This window comes from Phaethon aethereus (genome assembly GCF_964289735.1).
Source record: "Phaethon aethereus genome assembly, chromosome: 8".
In the NCBI taxonomy this organism is placed as follows: Eukaryota; Metazoa; Chordata; class Aves; order Phaethontiformes; family Phaethontidae; genus Phaethon; species Phaethon aethereus.
In genome coordinates, this window is record NC_138584.1 from 15,632,160 (window position 1) to 15,657,303 (window position 25,144).

Below are 25,144 nucleotides of genomic sequence, written 5' to 3' on the forward strand. Positions count from 1 at the left end.
TCTAAATACAAAATATTTTGAAGAGATTTATTAAAACTGAATATTACAATGCAAGGTAAATTAAGACTAAAGGCACATAAACTTTGGTCCCACCTGGTTGTCAGTTTTAGAAAACTGCCACAAAATTTCCTGCAAGCATTTGCAGCAAACTTTCTTCAGCATTGAAAAATACATGCACCATTTCCTGAACTAGCTTGACCAGTCTGTACATGCTCAGAAATCCACAACCATATTCCATATCTTAATTACAAACTAAAGATGGCAATATATATTGAAATGCACGTAAGTCATGTCAACTTCAAAAACATCTACGAAAAATATTCAGCCACAAACAAGACATTACTTAGTGCTGACATTTATATGATACATCCCACAAGAGTGTGTACAAAAAGGTTAAGATTCCACAATGCTTTTCACATAGGGCTCAAAATCACAGAAGTCACTTTTTGTCCTTTAAGAAATTAATATACTGTACCTTGTTAATTTTAACTAATGCCTACATTCATAACTGAATCTAGACCAGAACCATGAAATACAAAAGGCCTTTTTAAAAAAAGAGCACAAAGCAAAAAGTAGCCGAAATCAAATAACGTCATTTTACTCTTTCAGCATAATGCATCTTATCCAATTAAAAAGAAAAATAAGTGACAAGCCAGCAGATAAAGAAATCTATCAAGCAGGAGAAACAAAAGCTTAACCTTTTTACACACCCCTGCCTAAACATATTTAAATTATCATGTAACAATGTGCCCCAGACAACCAAATTTGCTTTTTACTAGTTATGCAATTCCAGCAGTACTAGTTTTCCTTTTTAAGGCACGTATGTAACTAAGTTGAGAAACTGTGGTATTAATTTGAAATATTTTAAACAAAATGATGGTTTATCTAAACAACAGTTGAACAACAGCAGTTAGTATCACTGCTTTTTAGGGTTTTTTTAAAATTTTTTATTTTTTAAAACAACCAAGGAATGATAACAGCATGAAAAAAATATTATAAAACAACAGAAGACAAACTCTGGTCCCCACTTTCCTGAACAGTCAATAGGTGACAACACCAAACAATGCAACACACCCTCATTTTTCAATCTGCCTTTTTAAATAGTTGACTTCGAGAAAGAAACTCTCAGATGGTGATTTTCTCCCAGATTGTAATTGTGAAGATCAATCAAAGCCTGAATAGCTTCTTCTACTGTTGACATCTGAAGAAGTGCCATCTTGTGATCTCTTCTGAAACAAAATAATGGCATTAGGAACCTGAACACTACAGGGGTTGCTCCTAATGTTTGCTATCATCTATGCACTTTTCCTTAAGACATGCTGCAAAAATGCACTTAGGCAGGTTTTTTTTAGCGCTACATACAGAAAAGTTACTTACTGAAAAAATTTAAATGCTTTCACAGTGCCTCCAGTGTTAGCAAACAATGTGCGTAGGTCCTCTTCTGCTACTGATGGCCTACAGACAGAAAGAAAACAAGCATAAGCAAGAAATTATTAGTCAAATTCAGTGTGTTGTGACTCACATTAATACTACTGGCTTACTGACAGCCAACACTTACGGAATATTGGACAGATGAAGTGTTGCAGAAGGAGGGAATATATTTTGAAAGTTTTTGGAACCAGGTTTCTTGAAGCGATGCAGAGGTGAATTACCAAAATCTTTAGTCAGCCCTTGGTCATCAAGTCCCTCTCGAGGTAGTTGTACTGTCTGGTGTTTAGAAAGGGTAACCCGGATAATCTTTCCATACATTTTTTGTCCATTAAGATGGCTCATGGCTGAAAAAGACAAGAATTTTACTCAATTCAGTGTTACTTTTCAATAGCTTGTGGCACATCACACAGGCAAACATGAAAAACACACAAGCAAATCAAAGGGTCAATGTGCTGAAAGACTGGAATCAAGAACTAGGTCTGCAGAATCTGCATGAATATTTAGTTTTATTTAGAGACCATCACATGTGATTCAGCTGTTGAATTCATTTAGGATACTATACAGACCTTCTGTAATACAAGTGCATGCAGTAAGGTTCTGGATCTTGTGGGTAACCAGGATCCAAGACAAAACAACAAATGTAAACATGCTTCCTTCACCTGATTTTACACAGCATAATTTCAAGTACTTAGACTAATGGGAATATAAACAGAAAACTAATCTTACCCAGCTGTGACTGGTTTCCATCAGCCATCTGTATAAGAGCACTGTCCTTCTTATTGTATAAAATCTTCACACGCTGCACATCACCATAAACACCTTTCCAAAGTCAAAGGTAACCCAAAAGAAAAAGTTCATTTTAAAGCCAGTTACCTAAGTAATATTTTGACATATCAATGGAACATTCAGACAGCAACAAGATCACTCACTCAAACTCAACACTCTCACAAATGAATAAAGGAGATAAAGATTTTGAATAGTGAATCTTGAAAAGAATAATTTCTGATAAACCCTCAAAGCTATGTGAATGATATTAAATTAAAGACCATGCAAAATATATTAGCATGCATTAAAAGAAAATCTGTGTCTATGGAGAGTTTTAAACAGCAAAAGAAAAATAGCAAAAGATTTACTATTCAACTTTAAGCCAAAGTGCTAGCTACAAATAAGAATTAAGGTGAAAAAAACAAACAAAAAAAACCAAAACAAAATCAAATCAATAATAAAAGTATAGTGCTAACAATAACATACCGAAGAGGGTAAACAGACTTTGGGGCGTAACCATCTTTAGAAGGAGAGAAGAGCAAGCAGCGTAAGACAAGAAGAGAGAAGAGTCGAGGAAGAGCGGAGATGAACAGATCATCCATAACGAAGGGTGGTTCCCGCAGAATGGTGAGGTGGTCATGGATCATGGTTTCAAGGCGGTTAATTGGGGCAAGTTGGTCCGAGGAACATTTTGTTCAAGCACAGAAGCATGAACATAGGGAATGAAGACAGGGAACGTAGACAAAGACGACGAGAAGGGTAAGACAGGGACGGGCACGGGAATTGGGTAAAGGCAAGGAAAGGGAAGTTGAACACAAAGGGGAAAGGATGAAATGGGGAAGGGAATACAGCAATGCAGAAGAAAAAAAATAAGGAAGTGGGGAACAAAAAAAAAAATAAAATATAGGTCAGTACATAGGAAATGCAGGAATTTGGTCAGAAAATGGTTGGTTTATGTACTGTACAAGAAAAACTGAGTAAAATGTAGTCACCCAAGACAAATATGGGTAAAGTACATTCATATCAAGAGTAAACTACAGCATTTCATCTCAACATGAAAATAAATTAAAAAAAGCATGCAATAGAAATTTTGAACTTTGAACTTCAACTGCGTAAGCATGGCTGGTTATGAAATGCAGGCAAAAAATCTTTCAAAATGGCACTCTGATCTAAAACATTTTAACATGCAAGACTGTGGATGACAAAATAGTACCAGATGATAAAAAAAGCTTAATGATTTACAGTGACAGAGGCCAGTTAAAAATGGAACAGCTAGACTGATACAAACTTCCCACATTTCATACCAGCTTTCACAGCCAAAATAAATGTAAAGGACAGTAAAAGTGCAAAACTAAACAAACCCCTTTAGATTTCAGAGTTAGCAAGAAAGATACAGTTAAGGTGAAAACGCTTTGCCACCACTTTTTTTATTATTTTTTAAAGACAAATGAGTAACTGCAAAGAAAAAAAAATTACTAAGAGAGACTGGAAGAGTGCCTCGTCAAGATCTTTGGGAGAACCTTCAAAGAAAAATGTGTTAGAGTAGTTCACATAAATTAAGACCTTAAAATGTGAGATACGAGCATGAAATGAAACAGCAAACAATTAGAAGAAACAAAACAGAAATTGTAGTTTATGTGATTGTAATTGCAAAAGAAAGCATAGTTGCTATTTTTTAAAAATAAAGCTGTCAATTCAAGTGTCAAACATGCAGTAGTTACCACATTTTTCTTAGAAAAAATAGGTAGCCGACTATCAAAGGACATTTTAAGTTGTTAGCTACCTGGGAAAACAAAAGTATTTAACAATAATGGCTTTAAAATTAACTTTGGGGGATTATTAAAAAAACAGCAAAAATACTTTGAGCTTAAAATCCAAATGTAAGAGGCCAAATGCAAAGAAATTATAAAATACTGACAAATGAAATGTGACACGGGGGGGGGGGTGAGGCGGGGGAGGGCGCATGTAGTAAAATTGTTTCACTGACCTCTTCATTTAAATTGCTAACCAAGAGGACTGTATTGCCACCAGCTGAAACTCCAGGCATTCCCACACGGCCAGCAGCAGCAGCAGCAGCAGCTGCAGCAGCATTTGGAATAGCCAAAGGACTCAGAGCTCCTGGAACAGCTGCAACAGGAAGCCCTAATTTTAAAATAAAGCATATTTTACGAAACACACACAAGTCATTTAAAAAAAAAAGTACCTATATCAGTATAAATGTTGCATACAACACTCTACAAAGCAGACCATCCCATTATTAAAGTCATTCAAAGGCTTGTTAAATTAATATAAGGAAATGTGAATTTTTTCATTCAGATCAAGTCTTCAGAGAAATGATGAGGTGTAGAGAGTACTTTCTTTTCAAATAAACATTCTTGCGCACCAAAACTGTTTCCACTGTACTCCAACATGCTTAAAGTGCCTAGTTTATCAAAATAGTCTAAAGTTAATGTTAATCAAATCAGTAAGAATAAACACTAATTGTGCCGTCTGCATCATTACAACCTTATTTTCCATCACCCTTTGAAGAGGAATCCCTCACTTCAACTTGATGCTTCAGACTAAATATAAAACACTGGAGTTGCTCATGTGAAAAGGACTACATATCTCTCAAAGCCGTAACATAAATGAGGTGACAAGGCAACCTTCTAAATTCAAGATTCAAGGTAGCATTATGATTATGCTCTGTGGCTTTTGTAATCCAATTCCCTGAAGCAGCATGCTACTATTAGCTAAACCTTCAGCTGTGCTTTTACATCTCTTCTTCCAAGGAAACTCAGATCCTGCAGAGACCTGCTGGTTTTGCGTGGTCAAGTCACTGGGGTACTAGGCAAGTGCGCTACTCCCAGGATCTGTGAAAGGTTCTTGTGATACACACGCACTGTACTTACTTTATATAGGAACAGCTTTATCGTATCTGATCAAAATTTTATTTGCACATTTTACAGAGTTCTGTAAAAGGACATTGACATACCAAATGTGTAAAAAAACAATAAAGAAACGTAACTTCATTATTTTATTTTCTTTTACTGTAATTGGGTTGTCAGATTTCAGTGTTTTGGAATGTTTATATGATCATGCTAAGCTAACAGAACTTTTGACCAATCTTCCAGTATGCCATATAGACAGTCTAAACATATCCTTTCCAATATGTACTTAAGACTACTTTCCTTGCCACATTAAGTTTTATTTTAAAGGAAGTCATAAGAAAAAATAAATTCTACACTTTCAGTCAATGTCCAAATACTAAGCAGATAATAGTAAATATATTCAACCATTAATTAAAAAAAAAAAATAAAAATCCAGATTTAGTATCTAAAGGCAACACAGAGGGGTAGAAAAAGAGGGGAGTAAGCAAGGTTACCATTTTTTTTCTTATTTTCCAGAAAAGATTTCTTTCTACATTCCACCTCTTTATTTATGTTTTGTTATACAAATTTGTGGAAAAACAAGTAATTAAAAAAGAGAGACAGAGATATTTTGTTGGGCTGGAAAAATGACCCCTCAAAGGGAGCAGGACATCAATTACTAATTTGCAGTAGCGCTTAACAGTATTACCAATCAAGCATTGAAAAAATATTTTCTGGTCATTTCCTGTCAAAGCACATAGAGAAGAAAAAAAGTGTAGTATTCCAAGAAAGGAAATTAAAGATATGGAATGCTTCCGATAAAGTTTTAAAGATTAAAAATGTTAGTACTCAGGGTCAAACCAGAGGAATAGAAGGTTCTGAGTATTGACAATTCTAGTCATTTCTCACACCACCAGATAAAGGGAAAAATCTACTTGAATCAAAAGGCAACAAATATGATCTTTTATTGCATTATATGTGTTATTTGTGGGACTGACTGTAATATATAAAAAGAATGAAAACACCGATCTTGTCTTTCTCCCTTCCATCCTCCAAAAACACTTAATAGATTTGAGACTATATTAGACAGTCTATGGAAACAACAGCCAGTTACATTAAATAGCCAATAAAGTGACATAATATACGCTTCATCACGTACGCCAAGCACTAACTACCTGGGGGTTAGAAAAGCACTCCCCCCAGGTATGCTACTGTACGATCATCTGTTATGAGGGCTGCGCTAGGTCTTGAATCAAAAAACGCAGAAATAACACTAGCTGTCAGAGAACGGATATGAAATTAGATGGACCACTGCTAGTCCAAGCATAGCATTTTTGTTTCTCAAGATCCATTTTGTCTGAAAGGCAAGTGTAGAACTATATACTTACATATTTTAATAGAAAGACAAAAATCTAACAAATACAATGCGTGTTTTGCTCTTGTGTTAAAGCTGAAGAATATACCTTTACTTTCAAGAAAAAACAATTAATAGAAAATGCAGTTAAAGAAAGTACCACTGTGGAAGGAGTAAAGAAGTTTATTCCCAAAATCAGACTGTAATACTCAGGAAACCTGTGAATATCAAACTCCTCAAACAACTTTAAAAAAATCATTTTGGTAATCTACTTTTGAGTGTTTTGTATTGCATATGATGAATGTCATGTTTATTTACCCTCAGCTACTGCAGAGGTCATACAGACAGAAATGTGAAGAATGACAGTAAGGTGTGACAGATGACCACCTGAAGGGAAACAACTTATTTTATATTAGGTCAATAGCTACCATTTAGGTATTAGAAAGTGCCAAGATACTAGAGCATTTCAAATCTTCCAGTGCGTCCAGGCACCTCTCCCTAACCTTAGAAGCTTTAAGCCAGTCCAGCATTTTTAGGAATAAAGGAATCTAAGGACGGCTAGTGAAGTTTTTATAGGTCTTTCCATAGTCAGGCAGAGCACAGCTGAGTAATTCATACTTTAAAAGGCAAAATTCTTCATAGCATCCGAGTCTCTACAGGACATTCTTTGGTCCCGCTGAAGATTAATTAATATTTGTTTTTAACAACAGCATTCATATGAAAATATTTTCAATTATGATCCTTTGAAATAGATGAACTTAATAAGAATCTTAAGAAAGGGCATTAGTGGGAAGTGCTAATAAAGAAAGCCAGCGATGACAGCAAGGGATAAAGCTGTGGGAGCCCTAACCACAAAAAGGTATTTCCAGCTGTAATATTAAACAAATATCTAAATTGGAATTAAGGTCATTACATGCTATTACATACTAGTATTTGCAATTATAAAAGTTATTATTTTGCAATTATATTATTGCAATTATATTATTTTAATTATATATATATAATTCTTTGCAATTATAAAGTTATTACATGTTAGTATTTGCAATTATAAGTAGTTCTTATTTTAAATCTTTTGTTTGTTGTGGTTCAGTATAATACAGTTGCTATTTAAAGGTTTTTTTTCCCTGCAAGATCTCCTGCAACTTTTTTGGGGGGAGGGAAGAGAGAAAGTGTGTATCTTTTCATATGTGAGGTGAAAAAAAAAATTAAAACTAAAATCAACCATCTGCTTCTGGTAATTCATTCGAAACTAGCCCATTCTGTCCATTAGTGATTTGCTCCTTCTTTCAAAAGATAACAAGACTTATTGAAAAGATGTTCCAATTTACAGTCTCAAAGATTTCTGACACCTTATTTCATCACGGCTGAGGATGTAGTAGACAAATGAGTAATGATGCATGCGGGCTAGGATGATCTATTTGATTGATATGTTTCTAACCGATTACATAGCACACAAATCTCATTTCTTGGAAAGGTCAGACAAATTATAAACCCACAGAAAACACAATTCTTGTCCTGTAGGTCTCCACTGCACTCTGATTTGCCATTGTGATTTAAGCAAGTCAACATTTTTTAATAAATAAAAATAAGAACAACTTGTATTACGAATATTAGTTAGCATGCAACACACTATTTAAGAATTGAGGACTTATCTGAAACTATTTAGAAATGTGACCCACTTTGTCAACGTTATCAACCAGTATTTGAAAGCTTTGTCACTAGCTTTATTTTAGCTTCCAACAATTACAGATAACAGGTTTTTTGCTTTTTCCGGATATTAATGAAAACATATAAATATTATGCCCTTTTTCCTAGCCTTTTGAGAGGTCTTTTTCCTCAATAAATTTTAAACACAGCATGTCACGTTATTTCTTCCCCCTCAGTGTACCTTTTCGCATGACTTCTGAAATGCAAATTAGTAATGCCATTTTAATGAGATGCAAATATATTAAAAATATATTATGAACTTGCACGTGAAAACCATAGGCAACAGAAGCTGGTTGCATAACTGAGAACTGGATTTAGTCCCCAGTCCTGCTATGAACCTTTCTTATGGCTTTATGTCAATTAACCACAATCTTTTCGTACTTGTTACTGGCCTGCTTCTTACACTTAGCCTGAATGAGTCTGGGGGAGATAGCAGGTCCTTTTAAAATCTCTGCATAACAGCTTATGAAGCTGCAAGTGTCACTACACTACATTATAAAGTTACATTTACTGAAGAGGTGGGTTAATTCCATCCAGAAGGAAACTGAAATATGTAATGGTTTAGTATTAATGCATATTTAAACACCAAGACTAGTAAGACTCACATCTTGTCACTAAAACTCTACTCACAAAATTATGTTAAACCTAAACCTCACTCCTGACATATGAATTACAGTATACTGTTAACAAGCCAACACAAAAAGGCACTTAAGTTGTAAAACTATCCAGCATATAATAGCATAACATAAGCAAAAGTCAGAACTGAGCCCTTACCACATCAGTTAGTGACCTCACTATACACATACAAGAGAACAGCTACAGCAAGAATTTTAACAAGAATGCCACACGTTCAACTTATGGTATTCTTTTCAAGCATGCAAAAGGACCTGAAGAGCACCACATTAAGCTCAAAACGGAGCTCCACTCTCATGGAGAAACACGCCCTTTGGGAACTATCTGTGAATAGGGCACAACAGACACACTGACTGAATATACTCGGAAGATATCTTCACTGACATTACAAAAATTCCAAAAGCAAAGAAAAGGAAATAAAATCTTAAGATAAAAAAAAGAAGCAGGAGGAAGGTCACTGCTATCATTCTGCCATATTTCACACATCATAGTTTGCCAACCTCCATCTTATATCTCTCTGAACTTTTAAGTGTTCACACCGTTCTCCTTTTTGAGTATCTGAACAAAAATGCAGCTATAAATTTCATGCACAAGTGGCCATTTAGGCTTTTGAGGTTTTTCTTTTGTCCTTTCTTATTTATGTTACTTATATTTTGTGCCTTTTTACACAGTAAGCAGCCCAGAATGAGAACCCTGTTCTTCCATATTCAAACAAGCACAATTCCCATTTTGACAACTATCCAAATGGCTAAGGCACCAATAGTACTATGGAGACTTTTTTAAAGTTTTTCAGCAAACAAAAAAGGCAACTAGGAAAAAAACCCCAAAGCCCAAACAACAACAACAGAAGATCACTGTATCATCACCCCTATTTGATAGATGATGCAGAGTTACAATACAAAGTTCACCCAATCGGCCACAAACAGAGTTAGAAAATGTACCCAGCTCTCTTCAGTCTCTTTCAAAACAATGAATGCTTTTACAGAGAAAAAAAAAACAACCACGATATATAATCTCCACTACTCAAAATAAGTATGACTGACTTCACTGATGCTCTGAAAATGTTTCACAACTGCAATGAAAGTTACCTTTTATTTTCCTGCTGCTTGGAAAAACAGTGCATTTAAAGAGGTCCATCCAGAGAGCAAGAATTAAAATATTTAATTAGCTAATATGACTGTGATCTTCATAATTTTACTAGCAAAAACCTTTAATATACACAAAAGAATGAGTCTGATTAAAATCAAAAGGTTAGAAAAATAACGCAGTTTTGTAGACAAAATTTACAAAAGCATTTAAGTGACTTTCAAGCCTAAAACACCAGAGCATGAAGTCCACTGAAGCTAAAGTCACAAGTATAAAAGTATAGTATTCCCAATTATTAAACGTATCTAAAGTGATGCAATGATCCAAACATCCTCAGAGTGTAAGTCCACTCTGCCAACCAAATTAAACTTGTTAATTTGATGCATACTATAAGCATTATATACAAAGAAATATGTTAGTAAGCCTGAGACTAGAAAGTGACTTCTCAGGATTCAGGAAAGTGTCAGAATTAGTGTTACAGAAGCAATGCTGCATTTGGCACTGTTTTATAAATCATGAATCTTTTAACTCTCTCCCCTCCTAAATCCCTGCCTTACAACACCTAATATGATGGTCTCATATTAATAAGCAGCAGCTTTACTTTGTTTTTGTCTCCTTACTAATCATACTGCAGCCCCATGTCTATATTCTAGTCGCTATGTGCTGACAAAATAATTACTAACTGCCTCAAGGGCATTTCTACAGCACTCATCTCTATGGTGTCAAACTTCTTCACAAATACTCATCCATCTTCCCTATCAACTCATGAAATGAGAGATTTCAATTTTTAAACAATGGGAAGACAAAAGAGAAAAAAAAAAGAAAATAAACTTTAGCTATGGATTCCTCAGAGACTTTAGATTCTTATGGTTTTTTACTTTCCAAAACTTCTGCTGTAGCTACAAGTGATACGCCACCTTGTAAGTCATACTGGTGGATCTGAAATCAAGCACTCCAAAATTTGTGCGAGGTGTGTGTGGAATTTACAACTAGATACAAAATGCATCCTTCAAGTAATCTGATTTCGGAAAAGGGCAGATACAACGCAACATTCAGCAGCCTTAACTACAATATTCACCCTTTTCCTGGGTTCATATTGTTCACTAAGTGCCTTCTAACTTCTGTAACACACAGAGAACAGAAGCCTCTCTTTACTACATTAACTCTGGCTTACTCCAAGTTGGCCCATCCTGCACAAAAAACAGGGCATGAAATCCATGTTATTCTTATGTTTTCTTTAGAAGAAAAATGGGAAATGATGAAACAAAAAAAAGACAAAAGACTAAGTGGGAAGAACAATGATCACAACACAAGAAATCAGGTTTTACAGAAGTCATGAGATTATGTCTGAGTACTATTAAATTTTGAAGAGTGAAAGGTGTTCTCACCGAAGAACAGCCACTTGACAGAAGTAGGAGTGACACTTATGCCATGAATTGTGGTAAGTTAAAAAAACAAATTAAATTTCTCCCAAAGCATGCATTAATTATTTTGCTAATAGTCAGAAGATATATTTACCCGTATCTTTCTCAGAGCGTTTCACCTATGTTTTCTGATGAACTCAAAAGCTGACAGGATATTAGAACTCATGTACCATAGTACAAGAAGTACAATTACAGATTTTTTTTCCTTTTATTTACAAAAACCAGAGACGAGCACCTTTATTTTTAAGCAAAGAGCATAGTCTTTCCTCATTGAAGGAAACCAACAAAATCTTATTTTCATAATCCAATATTAAAAGTAATCATTAGCATGAATGAAACATGCAATACATGTTAAGTCTGTTACAAACTTGGGTGGGAGGGTAGGCAAGGTGGGCAGTGGCAGTGGACAGGAACACATGAAAGAGGGGAGGACAGATTTGGGAATAAAAGTATAACTAACTTGACTTTTCCTTACACTTTGTGCATTTTTCATTTTGTCATGCATTCTCTCATTCATTTATGCAGGACTTCCAAAGACAATATAGTTGTGTTACTACAGTTCAGATCACAATATAGACTGAACCCCAAAGGGGCCTTTGGACTCTACCGCAATTTAAGATCTTTAATTGTTAGAAGGATTAATAAACATTTTCATCAAATGACTTTGCAATATAAAAGAACAAGGTCAGAATCATACCTAGAAGAGAAGTCTCCTTTGCAAATGCTGCAGCAATAGCTGGGTCCAGCGCTGGTTGTCCATCACCAGATGGAAGATCAGGACGAGTGTAGTCCCTGCTTTTATCATTGTTGTACTTGACATTCAAATTCACCAATTTGGAAAAATCAATCCGTAGGGTACAGCAAGCATTATAAATATTTTGACCATCTAAGGCCTGGAAAAGGGAGTCAATTTATTTAAAAAAAATACACAATACAGGTTGGTTGCACAACTTTTTTTTTTTTTTAAAAACAAGGTCAGGGTATAGATATTTATCCGTCTTACTTTCTAGATTAAAACCAATTAAGATTAAAATGCATTAACCTCTCTTAACATGACGCCAGGAAGCCTCTCATACCTCATACCTGTTTATGCACCAAAGTGGCAAGAGACATTTTAATACAGTCAAACTTAAAAGTTAGGCTGTTGAATATAGTTAATTAACCTCTATTCCATAGTACAGCTTTAATTCAGACATAATGCCAAATAAATTTCTCAAATTAAAAAACAAACAAACAAAAAAACCCAACAACCCAAACCCACACAAATACTCTTTTACAGGGAAAGTTGACCTAAGGGGGAAACAAAAAATTAAACTCTAGACATAAACACCATGTTACACAGCTATCTGTTAGAGCAGAATATTTACATTGCTCCTGCACGTTGTCCTTCTCCCCTTAAAGGCGCCAAAATTGAAAGAAAAGCAAGTTTATCTGCTAACCTAATGTTACTAACACTTTTTTTTAAAAAAATCCTATTTTGACAATTAACTGGTACTTCTGAAAGAATGCCTATTAACAGTGAAATTCACACAAACTCTTAACATGACACCACTTCAAACTATGAAAACACCCTCTAAAAAGGCTTAATTATGCATGTTTTGTCCATCTTCATTATATACTAGGCAAACTGATATACCTGGATTTTATTCCATTTACATTTGGGGCATACCTTCCTTTCATTTGAAGCACTAACAGCTAAACATGAGAGATTAAAAAAAACGGAAATTTTTGTAACCTAGTTGGTTTATATTGTTAAGAAATGCTAGGAAGTGAAGATACAGCTTAAAAATCCATTCAATCAATTCATTATGTTAAATATAAAACTACCTTATCTATACACATGGTGAAAAAACCAAGTAAGTCACACTTCCAAATACAAAATGCAGATCCTTGGTTTCTCTTGATTACTGCTGGACTGAAATGTACCACTTCTGGACCTGAGCTAGCTCTTGCACAGCTAGCTTGGTTACATCTGGAATGCACTTTCCAACACATTCACGTTCTGGTAGGACTTCATATTTTGAGTGAAGTACTGCATGAACCTAGCATGCCTGCTGGGTATGGAAGCAACATAGCTATTCTCATACAGTGATGCATCTGGAAACAGAACATCCTGCAGACACCTCTCTGCTAGGTCTGGGCCAGAAAGGTTGTCCCCTTCTACAAAATGTATTACCACAGCTGACAACTCCAGGGCTCATGAAATCACTTAAAAGAATTACCACCATTAGCGCTCAATGTAAAAGAATAAGTCAGTCAGTAGTATTAGAATTTCCAACTAATGGGAAAATAAAATAATACACACCAAAAAAAGTATAGAAACCTGACAATCTAGACATTGTCTCAACAAATACTTAGCAATTAAACGAGAAAACTCCTCTGCTTGAAACTCAGCTTAAACAATGCTTTATGCAATATTGGCACAGCAAAATCTACTGTCCTGACTCACAGAATACAAGCTGAGAATTAATTCTGTATTGTTGGGGTGGTGGTGGGCATCATCATTACAGAACACAGAATTTGCAAGCTCTTTTATACACAGTGGCAAAGCAGAATCCTAGACTCCTAATGCTGGTATTTGGGGGGGAAAAAAAAAAATCTTACTTGGACACATGTAAAAAAGTATACACTGAGAATCAGTCATCACCTTCAGAAGACTTCTTTCCTTCTACAATCCACTAAGATACGGATTAAAGGTAGGTCCAGTTTACACAGCCAGAGCTTACTTATTGCCAAAGACAGTAAGAAATGCGAGTATCGTTCTTTATCTTGCCTGTGCTGCCAAACCCATTACTTAAGCCTTGACAAGAGAGGTATCCAAACTTATGTCATCATGCAATACTAAGACTGTAATGATACTGAATCACTTCCAGGCCCCTGCCTTCCCTTCCTCCCCCTTGTTACTAAGAAGTACCCTCCTCCTGGACTTTCTTGGGGCAGGGGGAATGATTCTGGTGAGTGGCTCACCTCCTGCCAAGACCTTGCCAGCAGACAGATTCCTGAAAAAACACGTGGTATTTAGAAGCACACAAACAAGATGGCTAGTAAGAAAATGCAGATGACTAATAGAAAACAGTGGTAAAATAAACAAAAATTCCTTTCTCAATTCAGACTGACACATAACGCAAGGATAAAGCACAAGGATAAAGTGTTCAGAACTGACACAATGACCTCAACTGCACAGTGTACCCCTGTGCATGAATTCTATAGTGCAAACACACTATCACCTGTACAAGTTTCTCTTCAGCCACTTAGATTGTTTTCTGAAGGGGAAAAACACACAATCAACCAAAAAACACCCCCAAAAAACAAAACCCAAACAAGAAAGAAAAACACACACCAAACAATCAAACAAAAAAAGATGACTCCTAATAACTACGTATACTGCATGTTTCTACATCAGCTATGGCAGTTAAGAAAGGGAGCAAACCAGAAATAAAGAAAATCACAGTCCTCAATACTAGCGAAAGTTCCAAAATAGTGGAGTTGGCTGGAAAGAAGCTAGTATTCCTAAGACAACTACTACAGTAGAAACATTCAAAATATTTAGAAAGGGCTTAACAACTAGGCTTATATTCACAGATAATCCAAAATCTGCTCATGTCTCAAGGCAGCACCTTTCACTGAGGGCAAGAATAAGCAAGCAAGGCTTAACAACACAGAAAAGAGCAGAAATAGCCTGGGAAGTCATAATGATCCAGAACAGAGAGCTACGACTCTGTCACAGACAGTAAAAATGAAAATACCTCCATCAGTGTAATGGAGGTTTGCACCAGAAAACACAATACACTCCCATTTTTTAAAAATAATGTCAAAACACCCTCTCTTTTTGCTCATAGCAGCCAGGAAGATGAAAAGACGAAAACTGCTGAGAAAAGATCCCACAGATTAAAAGGTGAGACAAGAGACTGTTCCAATGGGGGGGGGGGGGAGGGGAAGAAAAAAGTTTGATAAAAAAGTATTTCCTCCTGCTACTGATGTAATCAACCACACACAAGCTTTTCTGAAAAAGGACAGGAAGATTTCTATCTCATCAACATGGACTCATGACACTAGGATCTCTCATTTCCCAATGTGACCGTGGATGTTGAGAGAAGTGATAACAACAGCAAAGGTGATCTCAGATGGCAAAAGCACTCTACAAAGTTACAAAATGTTGTAACATCCCGAATGCCTGATGCAGCTTCATGCAGGCAAGTGTCATATCTATCGGTAGGCTTCAAACCACAGGAAGAACATTCTTAGAATCACTTCTTCTCTCAGGCTTTTCCCTGAATGAAGGGCTTTCTAATGTAATGGCTAGAAACAGCTGCTCTTCTTTCTACTTTCAGGGTTCAAGATGCCTGAAAATCCCTGTGAAGGAAAAGTTACCCTATAAAAGTGTTATATTCATAGGAACTATGCTTTGATGAGCTTCTTCTAAAGCCTGTATATACCATGCATCTGTGGAATGAAACATCCCTACAGGAGATGGTCAAGGCAGCCCTCTACAATTCAGTAAGAGATGTGCCACTTACACTATTTGTTATGGCTCGAAGCCATGTGTCTCCAGAAATATCTGGAAGCTAAATTTCTGGGCTCTATTTCTGAACCGGGAAATGAGAATATCAAAACATCAAATCATTTTCCATCTCCCAAACTGTGCTCTTCTCTGTCTTCTAGGTACCATATGTGAATTAAATACAATATTCTTTATCTGCCCCTCTCTGTCAAGAACTATATGCACCTAAGATGACGATCCAAGACAAGAAATAGATCTCTTGCAGGATGAGGCTGAAAGCATTTACCAAGGTTTGATAAAGAAAAATTAAATTGGGGGGGCGGGGCAGAATAATCCTTACAAAAAACACTCCAGCTCAAATAACTACCTTAAAGTAACTGAAAGTCATATGGAAAATCTCTCTTGGGATACATGTGTCCCAAGTGCATCCTACAGATACACATCTGAATGAAATTAATTTCTTTTGAGACAAGTGTCTTGGATACGAGAAGTTTATGTGGCTAAAAAGTATATGTAAAACACTTTCCATTCTTCAAAAGGAAGATTTTTTTGTGTGTGTGCAGTTCCTTGACTGAAGGACCAGCTGCATATCTTACTCTCTTCCACAAAATTGGAAAATCCAGTCACACACTGTTGCTGCACTTCCTGAGCTTTCTGTTACAATGGATACAACCCAGCGCTCTCCTGTTTCCCTGAACACTACTTACCATTTCCAGGCACAAACTGTGCTCCTTAGGATTTAAGATGCCTGAAAATCCTTAATACAATACTCATGAATAATTGCCCTGAAGATCTTATCTGGAGATGCCCTTGCTTTCCATTCTGGCAACAACTACCTGAAGTTCCTATTACAGATGTTAGGGCAAAGTAGCCTAGCAGAGATCCTTTGCAGACTGCTACCAGTGCAGAGCTGCCCTGAAGTCATCACTTAGAACAACTGGAAGGAAGACATCTTGCATGTAGAGTCAAATTTCAACAGAATCTCTGTAGAGGTATTCCGAATCACCTGCGGGCCAAGTAAGGACCAACGGGACAACTATAGCAGAAACTCCGAGTTAGATCTGTAATATTTTTAACCCATGTTGGGTCAACGTGACTGTCATGTACTATGTATGTGTCTCAGTTAATCCTCCATAGATGAGGCGTTAATAACTCAATATCCAAGATTTGGCAAGAGTACTTTTGGTGCATTTAAACCAAGGCAACACTCTGGATTAGCCAGATAGGAACACTGGCACTCTAATCTCTCTTTGGTATACCAGATTACAGGTATTCAAATATTTAAGTTTGCTGCTTATGCTTATCAGGGTACTGATCATCTACTACGAAAATGATCTATTTTTGATGCTTAAGAGTATCTCCTTATGCATATAGACATCTCCAGGACATTCCCTTCTGTTTCATCCCGAGAAGCACAGTAGTTCAATGTGCTCTACTGTTGCACATTCTTAGTACTTTCTCCAGCCCTTGGCTAGACTGCTGCATTATACAGAACCTGAAGTTTGTCATCTTCACCTTTACTTGCCGGTATAATGAACTATAATGATCCAATCTGAGGGTGGTGATGAAACATGAATCAGTATAGCCATAATCTGCTTTTACAGGAAATGAGTTTCTCACAAAGCAAGTGGAGCAGGAATGCAATTTTTCACTACTTGCTCATTCAAATAGCAAAAGTGGTCCCATAGGGCTAGAGGCTTCATATTGTACATTCTTGTCAGTGTCACTATTTTCTCAGAACCTTCAAATGAATAGCATCTCTCCTTGGTACTTACATCACTCAAGTTTTTCAAATTGCTCTTTAACTTCCTTAATAAGTCTTCAATTTCTATTAAGGCCACATTCTGATTTCCTGTGAAGAGTGCCAGTGGAAAATTAAATTTCCCCATTATCTTCTATAGTAACAACTGACTGAAAACAAATTGAAAACTTCTTGACACTTTTACTATGCTTTTAATTTTGAACTCCATGCAACTTAAGTGCAGCCACCTCTTCCTTCTACTGTATTTCCAGATGTACTTACACTGAAGGGTTTTCTCCTACCATCTGACTCTTTCTTTCCTTTAGGTATTTTTGTTTTGGTGGCACTTCATGTTTTACCACAGTAGCTCAACCATAAGAACTGTACTTATTTTACTCTATGTAGCCTGGGAGGGTAGTGGGGAAATCAAATCTTCCTTCAAATTTAGCATTCTTCAATACTTGCAGTTGGCAAGACTCTTAGCATTTTGTCTGCTTATGTATAGATTGAATAAAATATGAATTATATTTCAATTTGTCCCTAAGATAGGCTCCAAGACCATATGGACAATGACTGTACATGCAGCAGTCACTGTTATTCTCTGAAGTTTAGTCATTCACACATAACCTACTGCTACTGAACAGCTACCCTAATGAAAACATGCAGAACTGGAGAAACAAATACGTGCTTTTTTTTTTTTAATTATGACCAATACAGTATTCCATGAGCTAGTATCTGTTTGTGAGAAGTCAACAACAGCAAGATTCCTAGGTTCCTTTCATACTTTTACATACCTCATCCTTTCGTTATTTTGTCACTTCTTTGTAATATATTCCTAGAATTACACTGATAATTTTCAAATCACTACAGTCCATTCCACAGATGCCATTTTTCCATTAAACCTTCTGATAATATTTGCAAGACTCAAAAAACAAAGTCAAAAGATTTATCACTTGATGTCATATTTTGCTTTCAAAATGCACTTCAAAAGCAGCATTAACATCTATTACTGAAAAGTAATTTTCCAACACAAACCAAGACTGAATTGCCACGTTCTGCAACAAACACATTAGCATCCATTTATCAAATATTTCAAATATGAATCTAATGACTACAGTCAATTTTTGCAGCAATAATAGGTTAAAGGTCTAGTTTCTGTATTATTGTTTTAAACCTACTCAAAACCCGAAAGGTGTATCCTATCCAAGCAAATTTTTACATATTACAGTGACATATTTGCATCTCCCTCTACCCTGAGACACAATGTAATATTTGGTACTATTAATCTTCGAAAAGGCTATCCCCAATTTAAATTGTACTCCTAATCTACAAATATTTCCAGACTGCTTTTCAAGAGTAGATTATCTTAAAGTAGGTCATCATAAATCAAGCTGCAAATCTTCTTATCCCTGGCTAACTTTATTTTTCTCAATAGCGTGAAAACTTACACTCTGCTTTTTGAAAACGTGTCTCATTTTTTGTGATTCCCTGTCTTGACTACCTCATGTTTTTTTTCCATCAACAGTCAGTATTTCATTTGGTGATGGGGATAAAAATGACCATCATCCACCACTTAATGAAGGCCTTTATTTCAATATAGTCATTTTTTGCAACAAAAAAATAAGCCTATTTTTTTTTCTTTCCTCTACTAAGAGATATTCATTGCCAGCTTTGAGGTGTAAGCTTTTCACTTTTTCCTGAAGTTCTCAGCTATTCTGTCATCTATGGGCAGTAAGCACTTTCTGTGCTGCCAAGCAACACTTAACCAGCACATCAATTTTAATCAGCCTTCCACAAACCCAGACTGCATGTAAAAGTTTGAATATATAAATTCATTCCATTTATCACTTGAAAAAATAGTAATAAAAAGAAAATGTAGCCTTCCCCTTTGGTTCAACTTTCCTATTGCCAGAGATGTGAACATAACCCATACAATTAATTCAAAACATCTGGTCTAGATGATATGCTGTTGATCTTTGTCATAATTTATCCACAGGCCCTCTCCTGATATGATGAATAAAATCAGTTACCTGTTCTTGCCTCTCCTATCCAGGATAGGAGAGTTTCCAATAAACCAAAAGTAAGATCCTGCTCTCATCTGTCATTGCTGCAAAGCTTCTTCATAGTCTGGTCCCATGAGTAAGACTGTACTCTCCCTTCTGGGTATTTACAGTTCTAATGAAGTCCAGATTATTTTTTTTAATGATGCTATAATTAAATACTTTCACAAACCTCTATCACATTTTTGTTTTGATGCTTAGGAAGTGTTTACCAACAATAATCCAATGGACTTACTAAATTTGCTGCTTACAGTGCATTAATTATGCATCAACATCACAACCTACTGTTTTACTTCTGGTTTTCACTATTTTCATTTTCACTATTGTAGTCTCGCACGTTTTATCATCTCTGTGCAGTCTTATTAAAATATTTGTTCATACTTATAGATGTATACAATTCTTTAGACGTAGTATCTTTAAACACTGATTTTATGCAATATGATGACATTATATAATAACTCCCAGCTACTTTTTAAATACCTCTCAAATTCACACAAGCAATGGAGGAGTATGACACATTATTAAGGTCAGTACTCTGTTATATTAACATTTTACAAATGCTTAGAGTACAGGAAAGTCTCCAGCCTTAAGAGAACTATACTTACTAGTTTTGCTTGCTGTGCATTTACTGGATCGCCATATTGCAGTAAAGCTTGAAACTGGTTATTCTTTGTGAATGTGATTATCTTCAATACAGCACCAAATTTAGAGAATATCTGCCAAAAACATTGTAAAGTTTTACACACTGGTTCCTCCCAACCATAGCTCAAGTTAAAATGAAATTTGGCTTACCTGATGAAGAACATCCAGGGTTACTGGATAGTACATATTGTCAATAATTATTCTAAGTACTGGACTCTGAGCTGGAGTCACTGCACTCTCACTAACAGTGGTCCCGCTAATGGGAGCATTTGTTGCCTGCACAGCCGTCACTGCCTGAAGAACAGCTTGGGCCCGCTTAAAAAAAAAAAAAAAAAAAAAAAAAAAGAGAGAGAGAGAGAGAGAGAGATCTTTTTAGTATTTCAAGATAATGGATAGAAATTAGTTAGCAACATTAATATAGTTAACTTCAGAAACATAGAATAGTCCACTTATATAAAACTCAGAGCTACAGACATTAACACAATGCAAATGCAATGCAGTCCAACTCTGTGAGAAGAGACAATAAAAATGAAAACATAATTAATCCTCATGTCACAGTAAGGAGGGGCTTCAAACAGCACCAATATCAATCTTCCTAGTAGCAAGCTTATTGTCCTACTAGTAAGTATAAAGAAAGTGAGGATTTTGTAGGTGTCAAGACTCTTTACAGACTTATTTTCTTTCCTCTAAAGAAAAAAAAAACCAAACAGAAAACCCAGAAAAACAGGCAACAAAAAAACCCCAAGCCTACAGAAACCAGAAATATTTATGCTATTTTTCAAGCGATTGCATTACAGTTAACATTTCACTGCCATTTTAATAATGTAGAAGGCTCTGATAGGAAGGGATAAGGCTAAAGTAGTACTTCCAAACTTCCCAGTTTTGACACAATGAAATAATAGACCAGACCGACAAGCATCAGAAACTAGTATCCACAGAGAGGTAAACAAACTGGTGTCTGTTATCTACCCTCTTTCATAAAAAGCAAATCCTCTCCATGTGTGGGGATTTTTTGGTTTTTAAACACAAGCAGGGTTTTAGACACATGATGACATCACAAGAACACACATCTATGTAACTGCTTCCACTGCCAAAACTGACAGTATCAGAAAGATTAGATGTCTTTTTCTGAGAAAAAAGCATTGCAGAAAAAAGGGTCTCCATTTAATACTTTCATTACAGTAACCTTATGAAGCAAAATGATACAAAACAGAGACACAAGTGAGCATGCTAGGTAAAAATAATAACCACCATATGAACACATACTGCATATTTTAAAGGTATTAGAGCTACTATACAATTTCATGTCTCACAACTTACATGGTACTCCTCATACTGAAACGAATCAATGAGTAAGGAAAATGGGGGGGGGGGGGGGGGAGGGCGGGGCAAGACCTGGTGAACACTAGCTGGGAAAACAAATTTTACCTCTATGTTTAACATTAACTACTCCAACTCTGTAAAAACATCTTTTGATAACAACACATTCTTTTTTTCCCTAATCTATGAAATAGCCAAATATCTGGCCAGCTTGAAAGTTGTGTGAGTTGCGTAATTACTTCCTCCTACTTCTACAAGCACAGAACCAGCACATTATCAATTACAACTCACTCCTTAAAGTGACTGGAAAAGTTTAGACTGTAAAACCCAAAAAAGCAAAACTTATGAAGCCAATTTTAAATATGGCCCTTGTTAGCACTATCCATCTATGCTTTTATATATATCTATATCTATCATATTTCATCCCATTAAAGTTAATGTGAATACATGAAGGAATACAGGACTTAACATTGGCAAGTAAGGATAAAAATCTATAAAATTACTATGAGAATTTTGTCAAACAACTTCAAAATAATGTTTAGAATCATACATAAATAGCCACTTTTTAAGACATTTGAGTAGTATGTAAAGCTTTTTCCTTATTTTTGCAAAATTGAAATTAAAATATACTTTTTGAACAGTGTAGATTATAACATTTATTTCTAAATGTTGTCAGGTCTGTGCAGAAAGACTAAAACCATGCATTTATGACAGGCTGATGATTAAAGAGAATTACAGTTACAGAGGTCATTCTATTTTCAATTCTTCCGAGTCTAAATACTGTATGAAACAAGGTAAGAGATGTTTGTTTTAAATCCGAGTTTAAATGCTCTTCTCAGTATTTTGATGTCTCGCAGGAAAAGGATTTTCATAGAATTATAAAGCTGAGATGAAAACTTAAATGGTCACCTTTGAATCTGTTTATTCAGAGCCAACTCATTCTGAGCACATAACTAAAAATAATCTTGGAAGCTACTATTATTGAGAAATTCAGAACAGCATAGCTTAATGGAAGTTTTCCTACTTTCCTTATTTCTAAAGGCCTGGCTGTTTAAAGTGCCCCTTGGTTAAGTCATTTTTTTTTCTATGTTGTTCATAACTAAGATACTTGCACCTTTCTCCAATTTTTTATCCTATCTTTCTAGTAACATGTACTAACATCCTGACTTCTTCACATCTTCCTGCCTGAACATCCAGAAAAAGATAATTTCAAAATTAATTCAGCTGGATGAGAAAGCTTTCAAATACAGATTAAAAATTTCAGTTTTTGAGTATTAAAAAAAAAAAAAGCAAGCAGAATCCAAGCAATACCTGTACCACTTTTAGTTTTCCTTACAGAAAAAAAGAATATCCAACCATCTTGTGTTTTATAGAATGCCTCATGAGATATTATTTACAGAATACTTACTGCCAAGTCCCTATTTATATTATTTAGTTCTAAATTAAAGAGAGACCTGGATGATAGGGAATATGTTAAAATTGAGTATTAATGCATTATGGTGGCATAAAAGCTGCTGAGAAGTCAGCATGTCCTATACGTTGAAAAGGTGGACACATTAAGTATAAAAACAGTATCACCACTGAAGCCAGAGGACAACATAAGAGAAAGCTTCTTAAAGGAGTATGTCCATCCACTATATGTGCAGACAGAATTCATCCTCTATTCTCTTTTTTTGAAAAGTAAATGAAAGTATTTATTTTTCTTTACAACTGACTATTTGGGGGAAGGGGGAATCTCGATTTTTAAAACGTTCCTTTAGAAGACAAACTATCAAAAGATTTTAAGGAACTGGAATGTTTAGAAAGATCAACAGGAAAATCCAACACACTATTTGATCTAAACCAAAATGACTTTCAACAGATTACCCTGAAATTGTTTTTAACGGTAACAGGTATAGTTTAACTATTTACATACCTTACCTAAAACAGGATAAAAGTAACAGAAACTGTAACTTGGTACTTACACTGTCTTTTGTAACATCAAAATGAAAACGTAAGAAATTAACCTTAATATAATCATCTGACCTGTGGTAAGTTGATGTCTCTCTTTACCGCCTATAATTTGTACGAACCAGTCACCACATTGGTTTGGCTAATTTTCCTGTTCTACTAAAACCAGATATATGTATCTATATTTATTTTGAAATAGGTTCTACAGCGGCAAGAGCAAAACATTTTTTTGTTAAATATATTTGTCTCTACAGTAATCATTACGGTATTCTTCTCCAGAAACTGGAGATCACAAACTGAGGTTACCAGTGCTACCAGAGCAACCATTCAAAGCACTTAAATAGGCATTGGCATTAGTCTTTATCACTAAGGAAATTCAAATTGCCATTAGAATCTCAAGTGTCAGAATCAGAAAGTTGATTTTTTCATCCTACAGTCTCTGAGATGAAAACTTATTTTATGAAAAAATATAAAGTTAAAAGACACTTCAGAATCTTTTTCATTCTTTTTACATTAAGAAGATTCATCATAATGGAAAGATCACATAGAAAGTAAATCCCCTTCAATGTCACAAAATGGAATGATCATAGGTCAGACTACAGCAGTGTTAGAACGTGGACAAAACCAAATGACTTAAACATATGCCACATGAGCCAAGAATACATGCCATGCCTCATTTTCTATTGTCTGCATGTGCAATACTACATAACTGTAAACATACCTGGTTAAGTGTGTTATCAGTCTTTAGTTCTTTATGATTGGAATACTGGATATAGATAGGTTGGTTACGAAGATGAGGTGTCACAGCAGAGTAGTAATTAACCATAGTGATAGCTGCTTCTTCTGTAGCAAGTTCCAAAAACGCCTGTAATTAAACAGTTAATTTTCAGTATTCACAAAGCAGATAATCTTCGTATTAGCAGCATATAAAAAACACTTGAAGGGTTTGATAACACATTTTAATATATACCGGTCTTTAGATGTCATTCTCTACATACCAAATTTATTTGCTAAGCTACTTCATCTCCAAAAATTAATCTGTGAAGACACAGGACTAAGTATCTTACAGCTAATTTTTTCGCTTTATGTAGCTGCCAACCATCCCGTTCCCCCCACCAAAATTACTAAAAGACCGTACAGGTTCATAAAAAAAAAAGTAACAAAGGCTTTTTTAAAAAAAAATACTTACTGTTATAGGACTTTTCAATAGCATTTTAACAGCATATTTTGAAATTAGACAGTAAGCATACTAAAAAATGGAAAAATTACCTGATTCTTCCCTTTCAGCATCAGGATGTTGGTTACCTTACCAAAAGGTAAACCTAGAGCAATAACTTCTGTTTCTGTCACTTCGCCAGGCAATTTCCTGATATGAAGAACACGAGAAGGCGCCCCATCCATTTTATCGTCACCTTTGAACTTCTTGTTCTCATTGCCATTGGCTGAAAGACATATTCAGACTGTATTTTAAAAGTCCACTGATATTATTAGTGCTTTATTAAAAAACACTTTTAATTACAAATACGAGATAATTTTTAAGTAAGCCATTTCCTAATTTGATCTAAATAAAATTGAAGGGTTCAGAACAAATTATGAAGAGACAAATGTTACATAGTTTCATGAAAGGTGAACTGTTCAAGACTAACTCAACAGCTCTCTGTGGTAACTCATTTTCTAAACA

At 35.4% G+C, this 25,144-nt stretch overlaps 1 protein-coding gene across 4 annotated transcripts; it reads right to left on the reverse strand.

Annotated features, from left to right (window-relative positions):
- Nucleotides 1-1,096: 1,096 nt before the first annotated feature.
- Nucleotides 1,097-24,905, reverse strand: PTBP2 (polypyrimidine tract binding protein 2; the record flags this gene model as incomplete). Of its 4 annotated transcripts, none has more annotated exons than XM_082002830.1 (11): nucleotides 24,733-24,905; nucleotides 24,185-24,328; nucleotides 20,344-20,508; nucleotides 20,157-20,267; nucleotides 11,947-12,142; nucleotides 4,184-4,323; nucleotides 2,683-2,716; nucleotides 2,158-2,250; nucleotides 1,559-1,775; nucleotides 1,378-1,455; nucleotides 1,097-1,226 (listed from the first exon to the last, which is right to left on the reverse strand). In XM_082002830.1, exons 1-11 carry the CDS (start codon nucleotides 24,862-24,864, stop codon nucleotides 1,097-1,099), a joined length of 1,440 nt encoding a protein of 479 aa, XP_081858956.1. In that variant the 5' UTR covers nucleotides 24,865-24,905. The 4 variants fall into 4 exon arrangements, with proteins under 4 accessions (XP_081858956.1, XP_081858955.1, XP_081858954.1 ...); XM_082002829.1 differs by having other exon boundaries at nucleotides 1,097-1,229; XM_082002828.1 differs by having other exon boundaries at nucleotides 4,184-4,338.
- Between the last annotated feature and the right edge of the window lie 239 nt (nucleotides 24,906-25,144).